The sequence below is a fragment of the Mandrillus leucophaeus genome, unplaced genomic scaffold, assembly GCF_000951045.1.
Source record: "Mandrillus leucophaeus isolate KB7577 unplaced genomic scaffold, Mleu.le_1.0 Scaffold388, whole genome shotgun sequence".
NCBI lineage: Eukaryota > Metazoa > Chordata > Mammalia > Primates > Cercopithecidae > Mandrillus > Mandrillus leucophaeus.
The window spans coordinates 3,310,306-3,329,887 of NW_012104120.1; the positions used below are offsets into that span (position 1 = coordinate 3,310,306).

General features: G+C 40.7%; 1 protein-coding gene across 8 annotated transcripts in view; it reads right to left on the reverse strand.

The window, feature by feature from the left end:
* The window catches only part of PARG (poly (ADP-ribose) glycohydrolase), a 141,718-nt gene that overhangs the window by 99,938 nt on the left and 22,198 nt on the right, over positions 1 to 19,582 (reverse strand). For all 8 annotated transcript variants that reach the window (XR_001007218.1, XM_011990968.1, XM_011990971.1 and 5 more), the window contains 3 exons: positions 13,714 to 13,836; positions 13,503 to 13,586; positions 128 to 202 (listed from right to left, as the gene is read on the reverse strand). Coding sequence is in view for 7 of the 8 variants with exons in the window: in XM_011990968.1 (XP_011846358.1) it covers positions 128 to 202; positions 13,503 to 13,586; positions 13,714 to 13,836 (282 nt within the window). In the remaining variant the exon portion in view is untranslated. The remainder of the gene's footprint in view (positions 1 to 127; positions 203 to 13,502; positions 13,587 to 13,713; positions 13,837 to 19,582) is intronic.

Consider the following 19,582-nt stretch of genomic DNA (forward strand, 5'->3'; position numbering starts at 1 on the left):
TTAGCCAGGATGGTCTCGATCTCCTGACCTCGTGATCCGCCCGTCTCGGCCTCCCAAAGTGCTGGGATTACAGGCTTGAGCCACCGCGCCCGGCCATATTTTCATAAAGAAATAAGGATACTTTTACCTTATCCCAGAAATCGATCAAAGCTGTAAAGTCCCATTTCTTAGAATACGCCACATTGTATTTCAGAATAGCATCCTGTGGAAAATGCAGAAACAAAACGTCATGTTATGGACAAGTGAATGACCCATGAAGAGCCTGTCTCTTATGAACTACCTCCAGTACATTTCATAATGTTAGACAAGCTTCCTACAACCTCCCCCTGCTACTGATATGGACATCAGTAGCTACAGACAAACAGAATGAATACTAATTTATTAGTCACTTAAAAAAATGAGATTAGAAAGGTCAAGTAATAGGTGAAAAAACACAATTACACCCTAAAGCATGTGTTCTAAATAGGGTGATACACTCCAAATAGACAAAAACTGGATCTTGAGGGATAAAAAATGAACTTGGATATCACAATTGTTGGTGGTCCTTGAAAGCGTCACATTATATATACACAGAGATACATAGTGTATTTGTAGTACGAAAATTTCATGGGTCAGTTAATAGGGTTGAGATATAAATTTTTTCTGTAAAACACAAAAAATAAAAATTTCATGGGACGAGATTAGGAAAAAATATTTAAAAATTATCTTTTTTTCTTTACTATAAGGTATTTTTATACAATATATATAAATAATTATCTTCCTCTAGTTCACATAAATTACACATTTATGTAGAATGAAAAGTCAAAATATGCCATCTACTGGTGTAGTTTTTAACTGTTTGAATAGGCAATACTATACATCTGGTTTCCGAGTCAGGTAATGCATAAGACAATCCATTAGATGCGCAGAAAGAACAATTTATTTATAATTACCTTTTATCTCATCCTTTTAAATATCTACTTTGGTCTTATTTTATACTGTACATATTACATTAATAAAGTAAAAGATATGCAGAATTTATAAACAACTATTTATCTTGCTAATACACACTCAAAATTTTTTTTACTGAGGTACACAAGTCTGAAAACCACTGTTAGATTATTACTATAAATCTTTCAAATTTCGTTATCATTGAATAAGTTTTAAAAAAATTAATACTCTGTCAAAGCTTCCTGAATAGTACTTCATGCCATACTAAGCATCTAGGTTAAAAGATGAGCCAACAAAATGTGTCTTATTTACTTGGAATCAAGGGACATCCAAGCTCCTTAAGAAAAGAAAAAGAAAAATCATCCATAAAATAAGATAGCAAGAAAGAGTCTTTATTTTTCGCTCACAAGCCATAACATAACATTTTCTATTAAGAATTAACAGATTTTAGGCTGGGTGTGGTGGCTCACGCCTGTAATCCCAGCAGTTTGGGAGGCCAAGGCAGGTGGATCACGAGGTCAGAAGATGGAGACCATCCTGGCCAACATGGTGAAACCCCGCCTCTACCAAAAATACAAAAACTAGCTGGGCGTGGTGGTGTATGCTTGTAATTCCAGCTACTAGGGAGGCTGAGGCAGGAGCATCACTTGAATCAGGGAGTCAGATGTTGCAGTGAGCCGAGGTCACGCCACTGCACTCCAGCCTGGGCAACAGAGTGAGACTCAGTCTCCAAAAAAAAAAAAAAAAAAAGAATTAAGAGATTTTGGCCTGCATGGTGGCTCATAGCACACTTTGGGAGGCTCATAGCACACTTTGGGAGGGCAAGGTAGGTGGATCGTTTGAGTCCAGGAGTTCGAGACTAGCGTGGGCAACATGACAAGACCCCTAGAAAAAAATACAAAAATTAACCAGGCATGGTGGTGCATGCCTGTAGTCCCAGCTACTTGGGGCACTGAGGTGGGAGGATTGTCTGAACCCAGGATGTTGAGGTTGCAGTGAGCCGAGATCGCACCACTGCACTCCAGCCTGGGTGACAGAGCAAGATCCTGTCTCAAAAAAAAAAAAAAGAAAGAAAAAAAAATGAAAAGATTTTAAGGATTTTTTTTTCTAATCACTGGTATCTAATTTCAGAACCTCACAAAGTATTAAATAGAAATGTGTATCAATAGGTGAATGAATAAAAAATGCATATACTGGAGCAAACTACCAATATACTGAACAACACGGATGAATCTCAAAAATCTTCATTTTGAGGGAATGAAGCCAGACATACCTACTATGATTCCATTCATGCAGAATGTAACTATAGTGAAAAAGAACAGATTAGTAGTTGTCTGGGGCCAGAGCAGAAAGCGGACTGGACTGCAAAGTGGGGAGAGGAACCTTTGGGGATGATACAAACATTCTGTATCTTGATTATAACGGAGCTTCATGGGAATGTGTAAATGTCAAAACTCATCAAATGACACACTTTAAAAGGATAAACTTTCTTATCCATACATTATTATTCCTCAAAGTTGGTAAGGAAAAACATTTTAAATAGCAATTGCATTCTAATTCTTCACTGTAATTCTCTAATTCTTTTAGTGTTTTATAATTAGCATTAAGCTCTGGCTCGTATTTATTTTCACTTCAGTCTTCAAGTCTCAAAAGTAGTCTATCATGAGGTCGCCTGTCATTAGAAAAACTGGATCCTACTCTGTACTCTTGAGTTATCAACTACTGAGTAAGTTCTTTTTAGTTCCTAATTCACAACAAGCACAAAAAATTCTTTATGTGCAAATTATCACACACATTATTTATATAAGTACTACTGTACTTACACGTAAAATCAACTTTTGAGGACACTATTACTTTTTAAAATTCCGAATGTCTCTAATCCCTCTAAATCCAACATCAAATGATATATAAACGGCAAAAAGATCATTATATTCAATTAGAGGGATTTAATGTTTCCCTCTTCCTCTCTCAAAGCATTCTTTCAGCAAAGGAAACAATTACCATAAGCAGATAGAAAAATATCTCGATGGATTACTCCGTTCTATTGAATCTACCATAAGAGAAACGCAAAAAGGAAATTCAGATTAAAGCAATTACCCTTTCCTGAAATAATCATGGTGCACCAAGGAATTGCTAGAGAGGTAAGAAGATTGTGTGATTTAGAACACTATAGTTAATCTTTCATTTAGTTATTTTTTTTTGAGACGGAGTCTTCGCTCTGTTGCCCAGGCTGGAATGTAGTGGCCCGATCTCAGCTCACTGCAAGCTCCACCTCCTGGGTTCACGCCATTCTCCTGCCTCAGCCTCCCAAGGAGCTGGGACTACAGGTGCCCACCACCACGTCCGGCTAATTTTTTTGTACTTTTTAGTAGACAGAGGGTTTCACCGTGTTAGCCAGGATGGTCTCAATCTCCTGACCTTGTGATTCACCTGCGTTGGCCTCCCAAAGTGCTGGGATTACAGGTGTGAGCCATCATGCCCAGGTGCCTTTTTTTTTTTAAGATGGAGTTTCGCTCTTCATTGCCCAGGTTGGAGTGCAGTGGCGTGATCTCGGCTCACTGCAACCTCCACCTCCTGGGTTCAAGCGATTCTCCTGTCTCAGCCTCCCGAGTAACTGGGAGGCGTCCACCACCACGCCCGGCTAATTTTTGTATTTTTAGTAGAGTTGAGGTTTCACCGTGTTGGCCAGGATGGTCTCGAACTCCTGACCTCTGGTGATCCACCCGCCTCGGCCTCCCAAAGTGCTGGGATTACAGGCCTGAGCCACTGCTTCTGGCCTCACTATAATTATTCTATTTGTGTTTGAAGAAATATAAAAATTCTTAAAAACAGCCTCTGTTTAGAAGAATAAAAATAAAGAACCTAAGATAGTGTTCTTCAAATGGACTCTGGGTAATATTCCTGGGTAGCCTGCTTCTATGTGAGTTTATAATTTTGTTTTTAGAAAATAACAGCCAAATGACAACATGCTATAGAAATGAAGGCTGGTACTATTAATAGACAAAAATAGTGAAAAGACTGAGCTGTCCTTCTATACACCACAGTACAGGTATGTTAAATTCTAAAGAACCTTGGTCCAGATGTGGTAATGACATGCCTGTAATCCCAATATTTTGGGAGGCCAAGGCAGGTAGTGCACTTGAGCTCAGGAGTTTGAGACCAGCATGGGTAACATGGCAAGACCCAGTGTCTCAGTCAAAAAATATAAAAAATTAGTCCAGTGTGGTGCCATGCGCCTGTGGCACACGCCTGTAACATTATACTAAAACTAAGTAAACTCTAGCAGAACTTGAGATTTTTTTCCAGCGACTCAGGAGGCTGAGGCACAAGAATCGCTTGAGCCAGTGAGGTGTAGGTTGCAGTGAGCTGAGATCGTGCCACTGCGATCTGATGTTCTACATAAGGATCCCAACTTGTTTCCACCAACATCCATCAACTGTTCATGATTAGTAGGAAAAGTAGTAATTGCAAAATAATTTCTTCTTTATGTAGTATTTTAAAGAATTTCTCAGCAAACTATTTTGGGGTTTGGATCAGTGGTTTGAAAATTTCTGTGCAAAGAAAGGAATAACAACTACAAATTGTTTTCACTGTGATAATAAATACAAATCAAACGATGGTTCATTATACTTGAAATTAAAAAAAAAAAATTAGGACAGGTGCGGTGGCTCACGCCTGTAATCCCAGCACTTTGGGAGGCCGAGGTGGGTGGATCACGAGGTCAGGAGACGGAGACCATCCTGGCTAACACGGTGAAACCCTGTTTCTACTGAAAATACAAAAAATTAGCCAGGCTTGGTGGCAGGTGCCTGTAGTCCCAGCTATTCAGGAGGCTGAAGCAGGAGAACAGCGTGAACCCAGGAGGCGGAGCTTGCAGTGAGTCGAGATTGCACCACTGCACTCCAGACTGGGCAACAGAGCGAGACTCTGTCTCAAAAAAAAAAAAAAAAAAAAAAAAAAAAAAAAAAAAAAAAAAAAAAAAAAAAATTCAAACTGACGTATCTGTACAAGCACTATAGATACAAGGAGTTAGCTAGGAGCAGTGACCCACGCCTATAATCCCAGCCAGCACTTTGGGAGGCAAGGCCAGGTGGATCACTTGGGCCCAGCAGTTGGAGACCAGACTCAGGAACACAGAGAAACCCTGTCTCTATAAATAAATAAAATAAACAAAATTAGTCTGGACATGGTGGCATGCACCTGTAGTCCCCTCTACTCAGGAGGCTGAGATGAGAGGATCGCTTGAGCCTTGGAAACAGAGGTTGCAGTGAGCTATGATCGCACCACTGCACTCCACCCTAGGTGATGGACCGAGACTCAGTCTCAAATTTAAAAATAAAAAAAAAGTATAAGGAGTTTATATTTAGTTTTATGTTTGTATACACATAATTAACATTATACTAAAACTAAGTAAACTCTAGCAGAACTTGAGATTTTTTCCATTTGAAGAGTTTGCTTTTTGTAGTTGTGAGTCGTGAGTGGTTAGTGTATTGTTGGTAATGCTGAAGGCAGGGTTGATTGCTCACTTGCTTGATACTTGCATTCAAGAGAATCTAAATTGTGTTGCGGAAGGGACTGACTGTACTCAAGGCTAACTTGAAGTATTAAAATAAGGCTGCCCCTAAAACCTTCTTAGTCACACAGGATCCCTGTAACCAAAACAGTGTATGTTCCAGCTGCAGAGAGCAGACTGCTCTCAGCTTGCATAGCACCTTAGGATTGGGAAGAATATATGGATAGGGAATGGGGTGGAGAAAGAAGGATGGAAATGCTGTCATCCAGGTGACTTTAGGGTCCTAAGGAGTGGAGAAAGACAGCACTGGGAAGGTCTTCACGGATCTGTGTAGGAGTTCCTTGTAGATAAATTACTGATCCCCCATCTACTATCCCCAGTATGTAATGGCTGAATTAATATGTAATCAACTACATTGTATCTAAAGCCTTAGAACTAGCCAGGTGCTCCCCCCACTTAATACCATTTCTTACCCTGTAATCCTACCTGATCTTTAACAAACCATTAATAATTCTAAGGAAAATCTCTATTTTGTTGTGCTTTTTCGTAACTATTTTAAATAAATCAATTGTACTGTAAAAAATAAATAAATAAAAATAAAGAGTCTGCTTTTTTTTTTTTTTTTTAAGAGCCCATTAGAAGATTGAGAAACACTGTCCCCAAGGAACAAAGCCTTCAAAATACATTATGGCATAACATATCAATGTTTTCCACGTAAAGAAAAAAAACAGGAGCTACAGAAATGTATAGAAAGTTTAACAATAACTTGCAAGTGAGGAAAGAGAGAGACCCTCTCATATTGTTTCATATTCAGTACCTGTTTTAAGAAAAAAACAATGAAGTAAAGCCACAGGCAGGCAGCCCGGCACCAGGCCCGGAAGCAGGCCTGGGTCTGCCTGGCCTAAACCCAGTAGTTAAAAATCAACTCATGACTTAGAAACCGATGTTCCTGACATTGTATAGAAGAACATTGTGAAACTCCCTGCCCTGTTCTGTTTCACTCCGACCACCGGTGCATGCAGCCCCATCACATACCCGCTGCTTGCTCAAATCAATCACGACCCTTTCATGTGAAATCTTTAGTATTGTGAGCCTTTAAAAGGGACATAAACTGTGCACTCGGAGAGCTCAGATTTTAAAGCAGTAGCTTGCCAATGCTCCCAGCTGAATAAAGCCCTTCCTTCTACAACTCGGTGTCTGAGAGGTTTTGTCTGAGGCTCGTCCTGCTATATTTCTTGGTTCCCTGACCAGGAAGTGAGGTAACTGATGGACGGATGGTGGAGGCAGCCCCTTAGGCAGCTTAGGCCTGCCCTGTAGAGTATCCCTGTGGTAGACTCTGGCCAGCCTGAATGAGGCGATCCAAAGAGAGCTTCCGGGTAGGCAACTGCCCCGGTGGAATGCCTTGCCAGAGCAGTGTGTAGCAGGCCCTCGTGGAGGATTAACATAGTGTCTGAACACCGGGAAGGAACTGGCACTTCGAGTCTGGACATCTGAAACTTGGTAAGACTAGTCTTTGGAACTTGCCCACTCCATCTGAGTGGAAGCGTGGCCTGGTCTGATCACCCACGGTGGGCCTGTACTGGCACTTTTGTTCTGGTTTTGACTTGACTTGGTAAGACCAGTCTTTGGAACTTGCCCACTCCATCTGAGTGGAAGCGTGGCCTGGTCTGATCACCCACGGTGTGCCTGTACTGGCAATTTTGTTCTGGTTTTGACTTGACTCGAATTGCTGGATACTTTGCTTTTAGTTTTGACTTGGCTTAGATTTCTTGGTACTTGGATTTTGGATTTTGTGGTATTCTGATTTTAGTTTGGTATAAACGATAAAAGTGTGTGTGTGCGCTCTTTACCCGTTCTTTGTTTTGTGGTGAGTGTGTGTGGTGAGTGTGGTATTTTGTCTTGAGAAAACATGGGTCAGGTGCAAAATAAGCCCATCCCACTAGGAACCATGTTGAAAAATTTTAAGAAAGAAAAAAAAAGGGAGGAGGCAGAATTTATATTAAAAAAATGTTCTATGGTAAATTCTTGTCCTGAAATAAATTAACTGGTTATTTAAAAAAAAAAAGTTTGTAATAAGTCAAAAAGTTGAGACAGGTCAAAAAATTGTGAAAGTCGTGAAAAAAAGGTTATAAAAAATGTTTATGCAAAAAATATCATATAATTTAAAAGTAATAAGGCCTCCTGAGTACAGTTATGTACAAGGTGTATTAAAAAAGTAAAATATATCTTTAATAAAAAGATTATAAGGAGGCATAAGAATGTGGATTTTTACCTACATTAAAAGGTTAAAAAACTGTTTTGAAAGTTTAAGCAAGTTTTAAAACGTTAATTGTAAAGCAAATTCTGTATGTAAACACATTAAAGTTAAAAAGGTATCATCCAGTTTTTTCTGCGAACTAGACATTAAAGTAAAAATGCAACAGGTTTTTCTTAAAACATCAACCCGCTCTTTAACAAAAATTATAAAAGGTTAAAGAGTCTATAAAATCTTACCTTATGGTCAAACATGAAAAATTGGATAAATAAGTCTACAAGGTTTTATTAAAATTAATAACACACTAATATAAAGGTAAAATTTAGCTTATCTGGTATAAAAATCATACAAAAAGGATTATTAAATATAAAACGGTATTTAGCTTTTTTGGGTCTAAAACTAGTAAAAATAGGTGCTAAAGGAAACATTCATTTTACTAGAAGATCATAAAAGTTAAAGACTTAAAACAAACTTTGGCAATTAAGACAGCATACCAAGATGCAACAGGCTGGTTGAAATGGATCAAATATTCCATCTGCACATTAAACAAAAGCAATTGTTATGCTTGTGCACACGGCAGGCCAGAGGCCCTGACTGTCCCCCTTCCACTAAGGTGGTCCTCCAGTCAACCAGGCGTGGGCTGCATGGTAGCTCTTTTCCAGGATTCTACAGCCTGGAGTAATAAGTCATGCCAAGCTCTCTCTGCTATATCCCAAAGTCCCTGCAGGTCAGCCCCCGAGGGTCATCCAGCTTCCCCCAACACTAAGTCCACTTCATGTCTCTCACGGCAGGAAGCAAACTTAGCATTACTTGGAGACCTGAAGGGATGCAGTGAGCTTAAGAATTTTCAAGAGCTTATCAGTCAGCCCTTGTTCATCCCTGAGCGGATGTGTGGTGATAGTGTGGTGGACCTTTACTGGGCACTCTGCCAAATAATTAGAGTGGCATTTGTGCTTTAGTTCATTTGGCTATCCCTTTCACCCTGGCGTTTCATCAACAAGAGAAAAAATAATAATAATAATACATTGTAAAGTTGAGAGAAGCCCCTTATAGATCTTACAACTCTCACATCTATTTAAATGCAATTGGAACCCCACAAGAAATACCAGATCAATTTAAAGCTTGAAATCAAATAGTTACAGGATTTAAGTCAATATTTTGGTAAATGACAGTCAATAAAAATGTAGATTAGATAAACTACATCTATTACAACCAACAATGAGTTTTTCATGAGTTAAAAAGAGTTTTTCTCATGAGTTTTTCATGAGTTAAAAAGAAAAACTCATGTCGGATGCAGCCCTGAGGCTACCTGACCTGACAAAACTCTCTACACTCTATGTGTGTGTGTGGTGGGGAAATGGCAGTTGGAGTTTTAACCCAGACTATAGGGCCCTGGCCAAGGCCAGTGGCCTATCTCTCAAAACAACTAGATGGGGTTTCCGAAGGCTGGCCCCCGTGTCCAAAAGCCCTGGCAGCAACAGCCCTGTCAGCACAAGAAGCAGATAAGCTAACTCTTAGGCAAAACCTAAAGTCCCCCCATGCTGTGGTAATTTTAATAAATACCAAAGGACACCATTAGCTAATAAATGCCAGACTAACTAGATACCAAAGCTTGCTCTGTAAAAATCCCCGCATAATCATCGAAGTTTGCAACACCCTAAACCCCGCCACTTTGCTCCTGGTATCAGAGAGTCCAGTTAAACATAATTGTGTAAAAGTATTGGACTCAGTTTATCCTAGTGGGCCCAACCTCCGAGACCATCTTTAAACATCCAGTAGACTGGGAGCTGTACATGGATGGGAGCAGTTTTGCCAAGCCCTGCAAAGTGACTCTGAAACAAAGATGATAAGCCCTGCTCCAGTCACACCCGGAAGCTGACTGGTCCATGCATGGCCGAAACACAAGGAAACTCATCGTGGGACTCATTTTCCTTAAAATTTGGACTTGTACAGTAAGGACTTCAACTGACCTTCCTCAGACTGAGGGCTGTTCCCAGTATACAGACATCAAGTTACTGAGGTAGGACACAAGACTGCTACAGTCCTATTATTTTATTTTTTTATTTTTTTGAGACAGAGTCTCGCTCTATCGCCCAGGCTGGAGTGCCGTGGCTGGATCTCAGCTCGCTGCAAGCTCCGCCTCCCGGGTTTACGCCATTCTCCTGCTTCAGCCTCCCGAGTAGCTGGGACTACAGGCGCCTGCCACCTCGCCCGGCTAGTTTTTTGTATTTTTTTAGGAGAGACGGGATTTCACCGTGTTAGCCAGGATGGTCTCCATCTCCTGACCTCGTGATCCGCCCATCTCAGCCTCCCAAAGTGCTGGGATTACAGTCTTGATCCACCGCGCCTGGCCAGTCCTATTATTTTATGGTTATTATAAGTGTACAAGGACTCTAAAAGAAACTTGTTTATATAATGACACCCAGTACAAAGTATGTAATCCAGGAAGTGACCAGCCCGATGTGTGCTATGACCCCTCTGAACCTCTCATAATCACAGTTTTCAAAATAAAATTAAGGAGTGGTCCTTTTCTAAGTGACACAGGTAAAGTAATAGCTTAAAAAAAAAAGGGGGGTCGCCAAAAATGTAACCTTAAAATTTGAGGCCTGGCCCGGTGCGGTGGCTCATGCCTGTAATCCCAGCACTTTGGGAGGCCGAGGAAGGCAGATCACAAGGTCAGGAGATCGAGACCACGATGAAACCCCGTCTCTACTAAAAATACAAAAAATTAGCCAGGTGCGGTGGCAGGCGCCTGTAGTCCCAGCTACTCGGGAGGCTGAGGCAGGAGAATGGCGTGAACCCAGGAGGCGAAGCTTGCAGTGAGCCGAGATCGCACCACTGCACTCCAGCCTGGGGGACAGAGCGAGACTCTGTCTCAAAAAAAAAAAAAAAAATTTTGACACCTGTGCCGCTATGAATAATAAGCAGAATGGGATGGGATGCGGTTCTCTAGATTGGGAAAGAAAAGTTACACAGCAGAAAATAAGTACATCTGTCAAGAATTGTATTTATGTAAAATGTGTCAATACTGGTCTTATGTCATTTGGGCTACTTGAAAAAAAAATTAAAAAGATCCTGTTTGGCTCCAAAAAGGAAAAGTCAGCCCCTCCTGCATGAGTGGGAGCTACAACCCTTTGGAATTGGTAATTACAAACCCCTCAGACCCAAAATGGGAAAAAAAAAAAAAGTAACATTAGACATTAATGAAAAAGGACTAGATCCTAGTGTAAGCATCCTAATAAAAGGAGAGGTTCAATGAGACTCTCTAGAACCAGTATTTCAGACTTCCTATGATGAATAAAATGTGCCAGTACCTGAGATTCCAGGAAAAACTAAGAATTTGTTTTTGCAATTAGCCAAACATGTAGCCCAGCCTCTAAAAGTCACTTCATGTTATGTTTGTGGAGGAAGCCTAACAGGAGATCAATGACCACGGGACGCCCGAGAATTAGTTCCTACGGACCCAGCTCCTGATGAATTCCCGGCCCAAAAGAACCACCCTGACAATTTTTGGGTTCTAAAAGTCTCAATTATTAGACAGTATTGCATAGCTAGAGAAAAAAAGAATTCACTCATCCTGTAGGGCGGCTTAGTTGTCTTGGGCAAAAGCTGTACAATAGTACCGCAAAAACAGTTACATGATGGAGTTCCAATTATGCAAAAAGAAATCCATTCAGTAAATTTCCAAGATTGCAGACTGTCTGGGCCCACCCAGAATTCCACCAGGACTAGACTGCCCCCACCAGGTTATACTGGATAGGTAGACATAGAGCCTACGCTAGGCTGCCTGACCAGTGGACAGGTGGTTATGTTATTGGCACTATTAAACCACCTTTCTTCTTACTGCCCATAAAAACAGGTGAACTTCTGGGCTTCCCAGTGTATGCTTCCCGTGAAAAACGAAGCATAGCCATAAGTAATTAAAAAGATGATGAATGGCCCCTGAAAAAATCACACAATACTATGGACCCGCCGCTCGGGCACAAGATGGCTCATGGGGATATCGGACCCCCATTTACATGCTCAACTGAATTATACGGTTACAAGCTGTTTTAGAAATTACTACTAATAAAACTGGTCAAGGCTTGACTATTATGGCCTGGCAAAAAACAAACAAACAAACAAAACACTCAGATAAAAAATGCTATCTATCAAAATAGATTGGCTCCCGACTACTTGCTAGCAACTAAAAAAGGGTCTATAAGAAATGTAACCTTACTAATTACTGTCTACACATAGATAACCAAAGGCAAGTAGTTAAAGACATAGTTTAACATATGACAAAACTGGTACATGTACCTGTGCAAGTGTGGCACGGACTTAATCTGAGAGCCATGCTTAAAAATTAGTTCCCAGCACTAAGAGAATTTAAAACTCATAATAAAAGTTATAATAGTAATAAAAACCTGCCTACTGCTCCTTTGTTTGCTACCTGTATTTCTTCAAATGATAAAAAAGCTTCATTGCTACCTCAGTTCAACAAAATGCTTCAGCACAAGTGTACTATACGAATCACTATCAATCTACTGCACAAAAAGACATGAGTAGCAAAAATAAGAGTAAGAACTCCCACTAATAAAAAGTGTGAGTCTCCAAAGGGGGGAAATGAGGAAAGAGACAGACCCTCTCATATTGTTTTATGTTGTTTTATATTCAGCACCTGTTTTAAGAAAAAACAATGAAGTAAAACCAAAGACAGGCAGCCCGGCACCAGGCCCAGAACCAGGCCTGGGTCTGCCTGGCCTAAACCCAGTAGTTAAAAATCAACTCATGACTTAGAAACCGATGTTCCTGATATTGTACAGAAGAATACTATGAAACTCCCTGCCCTGTTCTGTTTCTGTCTGACCACCAGTGCATGCAGCCCCATCACATACCCTCTGCTTGCTCAAATCAATCACGACCCTTTCATGTGAAATCTTTAGTGTTGTGAGCCCTTAAAAGGGACATAAATTGTGCACTCGGAGAGCTTGGATTTTAAGGCAGTAGCTTGCCGATGCTCCCAGCTGGATAAAGCCCTTCCTTCTACAACTCGGTGTCTGAGAGGTTCTGTCTGTGGCTCACCCTGCTACACAAGTCTCAGTAGAAAATATTAAGAAATCTGAGAAACTATACACAACAAATTAAGTCTCTGAAAGAAAATAAAACCCATTTTCATGGACGTATAAAAAATTCTATCACTGTCTATATTTATAAAAACATTAAAATTTTCATGGCTATAGTGCCCCCCAATATAAATATATATATACACGCATATTTTTGATATTAGAAAAACAATCTAATGGTTACCCTTGCAGTCTTAAATGAAATACAACAAAAATAAATTATTGCCAAAATATAAGATTAATAAATTATTAAACTGCTAGGAGCTACATTAAGAGCAATAAAAACCAGAAAGCTTAACGTATACTTTAATCATTAGGAAACTCAGCTTCCCTTTGGGCAAATATTGCTGAAGTCATAATTCTTTCCTGATTTACTTTTAAAGATATTTCAGAAACACGATAATTTTAAAACAAAAAATAAAAGAGAAGCTTGGACTGAAGGAAATTGGATGGGGAATCAAGAAACAGAGGTATTATTCTTGGTTCTCCAAATTATTCTGTGTGGCTCCAGGCAAGTCATTTTCAACTCTCAGTTCTTCTCATTTCCTAGTAGAATGTCTCTAAGGAGCCTTCCTTAGTGCCAGGAAGCAAGCACTTTGCATCTAAAGAATGTTGCTACCTGAATCTATTAAGACCAAAAAGTCTTTGAAAGAGGAGAGGCAGGGCCCATAAAGAGGCAAGAATGGTAAAAACAATATACCTTCAAGTTTTGGGGTCGTGTAAATTTGTTGAGAAGTGCAGTCTGAATGAGCTCCCACCGGCTCCCCGCAGTTCGCTCACCATTCTTTTGGAAAAAAGAAAAACACATGAGGAAGTTATTCTAAGTTCTTTTACATCACAGAATCAAAGGTCAAACAAGCAAGTACCAAACCATTTTTCAGAGACTAAAAGAATCTCGGTTTTGTTCTTACCTCATCTTCTACTGGGTACAAATTTTGTTCTGAACAAGGCATTTTAACATGCTTGTTATCCCACGAATCTTTATAATGTGTTGGAAAAGGTTTAGGAACTTCTCCTGCTCGCAAAAGATCTACCTGAAATTGAGGGTAAACAAAATTGTCAGTGCATAAAAACTAAATTTATCTTCTATAAAATAATCCAAAGTAACCAAAGCAAATGCTGTAAAATAAAGATCAGCTCCCAGGCAAGAAATCACCAAAGAACCCTTCAGCTCTTCCCATTTCTCACCTCTATTCAATCAGGTTCCAAGTCACCAGACACAGTACATATCCTAGCTCCATACCCCCAGGAATCCTTCCTTGCCTCAGCTTTTACTAAGTGCTTCCTATCCTTCTGCCTAACTCCAGCTGTTGCTAGACACATCCAGCCCCCATAAAACCCTTACCCTCACTTTGGAATAACATTATCTTTCTAAGGAACTCCCAGGCTTCTAATGCTATAATGCCTATACTCCGATTATGTCATCCTGATTTTCATATACTTTCTTATCAAAACACTATTCATTCCAAACAAGTCTTAAACACTTAAAACTCCTTAAACATAGCAAATTCATTTTCATATCTACATCCCTGTATACATACTACTGTGGCCTCTCTTTTTAATACCACTACTACCAATTGCCACCTCCCCCACTGTATCTGGTTAAATCTCTATTGTCACCTTCACAGCGCTGCCAAATTTTCATTACCTTTATGAAGTCTTCAGAAACTTCAAAGTAGGCAGCTATTTATCTTGTTTTGTTAGATTATTATCATGCTAGAGCACACTTGTTTTCTTTCCCTCATTAGATCCCAAACTTCCTGAAAATAACCATATTAACTTTGTATTCTGAATACGTAAACTAGAATCTGGCATGTATACATGTGTATGCACATACATGCAAATATATATGTACACACATATGCTACTACAGTAACTATTAAGTAAAAGTTTGAGGAAATGTTACAGTAGGTAGCCAGTCAGACATGAGCAGGGCAGGACAGGGCTCCTACCACCACCGGGAATGTCAGACAACCTTCAAGTGATGCACAGGCAGCTGCGAAACTGCCTCTCTAAAATAACTGGATGCAGCTGGCGCCAGGGAAAGGAGTCACCCAATAGATAGAAAAATCTGAAATTGGTGATCAGCAGCTTCCTGTTAAGATCTTAGGAGCTGGGCAAGTCAGCCCTAGCATGTGTACTAGGAAGCAAAATGGCAAAAGTTTAACTGGTATATGACCTTATAAGAACACTCGACTGGTAAGGGAAGAATACCTCAGGCGAGCATGTGTACAACTCCAGTAATCACACTGCGCATGCAGACAGCCCATCTCAAGGGAATAATCAGGGGAGAAGGGGCCATAACCCCCTGGAAGCATGCCAACATATAAAATCTCAAGTCAAAGGTCAAACTATGTATTTGATCTCTCAATTCGCTTGCTTGGCCCTTTTCCAAGTGTATTTACTTCCTTTCATTCCTGCTCTAAAGCTTTTTAATGAACTTTCACTCCTGCTCTAAAACTTGCCTTGGTTTCTCATTCTGCCTTATGCCCCTCAGTCAAATCCTTTCTTCTAAGGAGGCTAGTATTAGCATTGCTGCAGACTCATATAGATTTGCCACTGGTAAGAGAAAGAGATTATGGTTTAAAGTTTAACATTATGCCCATTCTGGATATTATATATAAAAGAAATCACATAATATGTGGCCTTTTGTGTCTGGGCTTTTTCGCTTAGCATAATGTTTTCAAGAGTAATCCATGTGGTAGTATGTATGAGTACTTCACTGCAGAGTATAATCACATAAATAAATATATAATTTCACTTGTAGTATCTTATGAATATAAGGAACATTGTGTTATGAGACCAGCTCAGATTTAGTTTATCTGGTAAACTTAGGCAAAGCTTCCTTGAGGAATGGTAACTGAGCTTAACTCTAAAGGAAAAAATTAACAAGGAAAAGGGTGAAACAAAAATAAAATTCTAAGCCCCCCAACAAACTGAATGGACCCCTCCCTCAGTCAAGGGCATTCTAAAGCAAACCCAAAACACTAGTTCAGGCCCTGATGGGAACAGGTGGTTGGACATGCTTCATTATACCTTCCTCCCTTTGAAATTTAGACATGACTGACCAGCATTAACATTAAAACAGGTACCTTAAGACTGACAAGGCAGACTCTTTATAGCAATTAAGATACCAACATGACAGATACCAGGCCCTGAAAGAAACAGAAATACTTTACTCTAAAATATATTCCTTTGAAATATTTTGAAATAGCCCTGCTAAACTGTCTCTTGTGGGGAAAATCTACAGTCTGTAGAGCAAGGGTCCCAAACTCCCCGGAATGCAGACAGGCATGGACTAGCAGTTTATGGCCTGTTAGGAACCAGGCCGCGTAGCAGGAGGTGAGTGAGGCTGACCTCTGCCTCCTGTCAGGTCAGTGGCAACATCAGATTCTCATAAGGGCAAGAAGCCTATTATGAACTGCACATGTGAGGCATCTAAGCTGCACACTCCTTATGAGAATCGAACTAATGCCTGATGATCTGAGGTGGAATAGTTTCATTCTGAAACCATCCCCTAACCCATGGAAAAATGGTCTTCCATAAAACTGGTCCCGGTGCCAAAAAGTTGGGGACTGCTGCTGTAGAGAATCCCCTTCCGTTTCCAGGTCTTTCCTGATCCAGTCCAGGAGAGAAGTAATGAAGTGTCTGATAAGAGCTCTGAAGCCTGTTATCTACAAGCATCATCTGCATGATAAAACCTTGGTCTTTAGAAACCCTTCTTAACCCAGACATTCCTTTTTCTATTGATTTCAGGTCTTTAGATAATAACTCTCTTAACCAACTGCCAAGCAGAGAATCTATGACCTGGAAGCCCCTTTCGAGTTGTCCTGCCTGCTGGACCAAATCAATATGCATCTTACATGTATTGAGTGATGTCTTATAGCTCTCTAATACATATAAAACCAACCTGTAGCCTGACTACCTTGGGCACACATACTCAGGATCTCCTGGGGCTGTGTCACAGGCCATAGGTCACTCATATTTGGCTTAGAATAAATTTCTTTAAATATTTTACAGAGTTTAACTCTATTCATCAACATTCCTTAAAAAGGGAACAACTATGGAAAGAAGACTGTCAAATAGACAGCTTCATAAAAACATCTGCTGAGACAGAGCAGGGAGCTCTCTTACGGGCCTGCTGGGGTGCCCTCAAGCAAGGAAATAAAAGAAAATCTCAAGTCCTTTTGTTAGGAATAATGCTCAAAATCCTAAGGAAATTGAACACTCAAATAAAGGATTCTTAGCAAAGCAATTTTACTTCTGCGCAGGAGTGCCTCCTTGGCCAGTCGCCATGAGAGCACACCTGAACAAAGGGGCACAAGAGCCTTTATTCCTGACGCAAGTCCTGCCTCTGTACCCTTTCCCTATTGGCTGGGGTTGGGTCGTACAATCTAAACTAATCCCGGTTGGCTAAACGTTTGATTTTTTTTAGATAGGCGGGCATGTGAAAGAAAGCGGAGAGGAAAGGGGAAGGCATGTCTGTAATGAGCTAGAAAGTTAGTTCTCTTTCCAAATAAGGAAAGGAATGTGAGCTGACATTGATAATGCTTGGTACTGTGGCATGCCTGGGCATCTAATAAAGGCAAAAAGGAAAAAAGGAGAAAAAGAAAAAAAAGGGAGGGGAGTACTATGAATTAAAGAATAAACGATTGATCAGGTTATTTGAAGAGAAACCTCATCATATCCCAAACTTCAAGGGAAATTCCAGGCACCTAGGAAGACTTGAGAAGTAAATGAGCCACCAGATTAGCAAGGAGGTAATAACAGCTTAAACCAATAGCCTCTCATGGAAGTCAGAGCCACAAGATGTGTTGCTCCCTATAGAAAATAAAGATAACATCTTGACAAAGGTCTCTGAGTTATTTTTCAGAAACTCAGACTCGGCCAAATGGAAAATGCTAACCACCATCACATAAGGGGGAACTGAAGACTGAACTCTGACTGACGTTCTTTGTTCTAAATTTCTTCCTGAGGGGCCTGGAGACAGTGACACCCACGTGCCAAACCTTAACATTCTTTTCTGCTGATCCCAAGTTTCTAGACAAAGCCTTAGTTCCTTAACCAATCGCAAATCAAAGAATCTCTGAATTCTGCCACCCCACCTCAAGATATCCTGCCTTTTGGGACTAAACCAACATATAACCCCCACATATTGATGTATGATTTTGCCAGTAACTTCTGCTTTCCTAAAATATATCTCTACCTTAAAAAAATCTTGCTTGTATGCCACTGGGCAGGTCAAGTTTTAAGCAATAGTTATCCTATTCTACTTGCTTGGTGCCCTGCAAACAAACACCCTTATTTCTCTTGCTACAGATGTCAGTGTCGGTGTTTGGCTTTACTGCACTGGAGTGCACCCAGGTTCAGTTTAGTAACACTGCAACTTAAGAAAAATAAACTGGGCCGGTGGCTCATGCCTGTAATCCCAGCACTTTGGGAGGCCGCGGGCAGATCACGAGGTCAAGAGAGCAAGACCAGAGACCATCCTGGCCAACATGGAGAAACCCTGTCTCCTACTAAAAATACAAAAATTAGCTGGGAATGGTGGCGCATGTCGGTAGTCCCATCTACTCGGGAGGCTGAGGCAGGCGAATCACTTGAACCCGGGAGGCGGAGGTTGCAGTGAGCGGAGATCAAGCCACTGCACTCCAGCCTGGCGACAGAGCGAGAATCCTTCTCAAAAAAAAAAAAAAAAAAAAAAGAAAAGAAAAAGAAACCTGTGAGCTATCTATATAGGTGATCATTAAAACCACAAGGGTGGGTGAGACGAACCAGAGAGAGAGAGAAGAAGAAAGGACCTACGAAAAAGGCTTGAGGAACTCCAACAACACTTACTGGTCACACACAGAAGAACAGCCTAAAAGGAAAATAAGAATTGGCTAAGGAGGAAGAAATTTAGGATTATATTGTGTCACAGAGCCAAAGGATGAGTATATTCCAAAGAGAAAAGAAATGTCTATAGTGTCAAATGTGGCCAGGCACAGTTGTTCACGTCTGCAATCTCAACACTTTGGGAGGTTGAGGCTAGAGGATCACTTGAGGCCTGGAGTTCAAAATCAGCCTGGGCCAACATAGCTACAAATTTAGAAAATTAGCAGGTGTGGTGGCACATGCCTGTAACCCCACCTACTCAGGAGGCTGAGGTGGGAAGATTGCTTGAACCTAAGAGTTGGAGGCTAGCCAAGATCACACAACTGCTACTGCAATCCAGCCTGGGTGACAGAGTGAGATCCTGTCTCTTAAAAAAAAAAAAAAAAAACGGCCAGGAACAGTGGCTCACACTTGTAATCCCAGCACATTGGGAGGCCCAGGCAGGTGATCACCTGATCTCAGGAGTTTAAGACCAGCCTAGCCAACGTGGCAAAACCCCGTCTCTATTACAAATACAAACATCAGCCGAGCTTGGTGGTATGCACCTGTAGTCCCAGCTACTTGGGAGGCTGAGGTAGGAGGATCGCTTGAACCCGGGAGGCAGAGGTTTCAGTGAGCCGAGATCGCACCACTGCACTCCAGCAGCCTGGGTGATAGAGCAAGACTTCATCTCAGAAAAAAAAAAAGTCAACTGTGACAGAATCAGCAGTTATGCTGAAAGTATTTTCACCCTCATAAGAACGTCCTAAAGGTGATTTTGTAAAGATGTTCCATATCATCTGATAAAACAGCATAGGTACCAGTTGAGCTTCACACAAAGGGGAACATACAGGTAATATGCTTTGTGTGTGGCTGTGTGTGTTTGCATGCATGCACACATGCATGTGTTTGTTGGAAATTGACCAC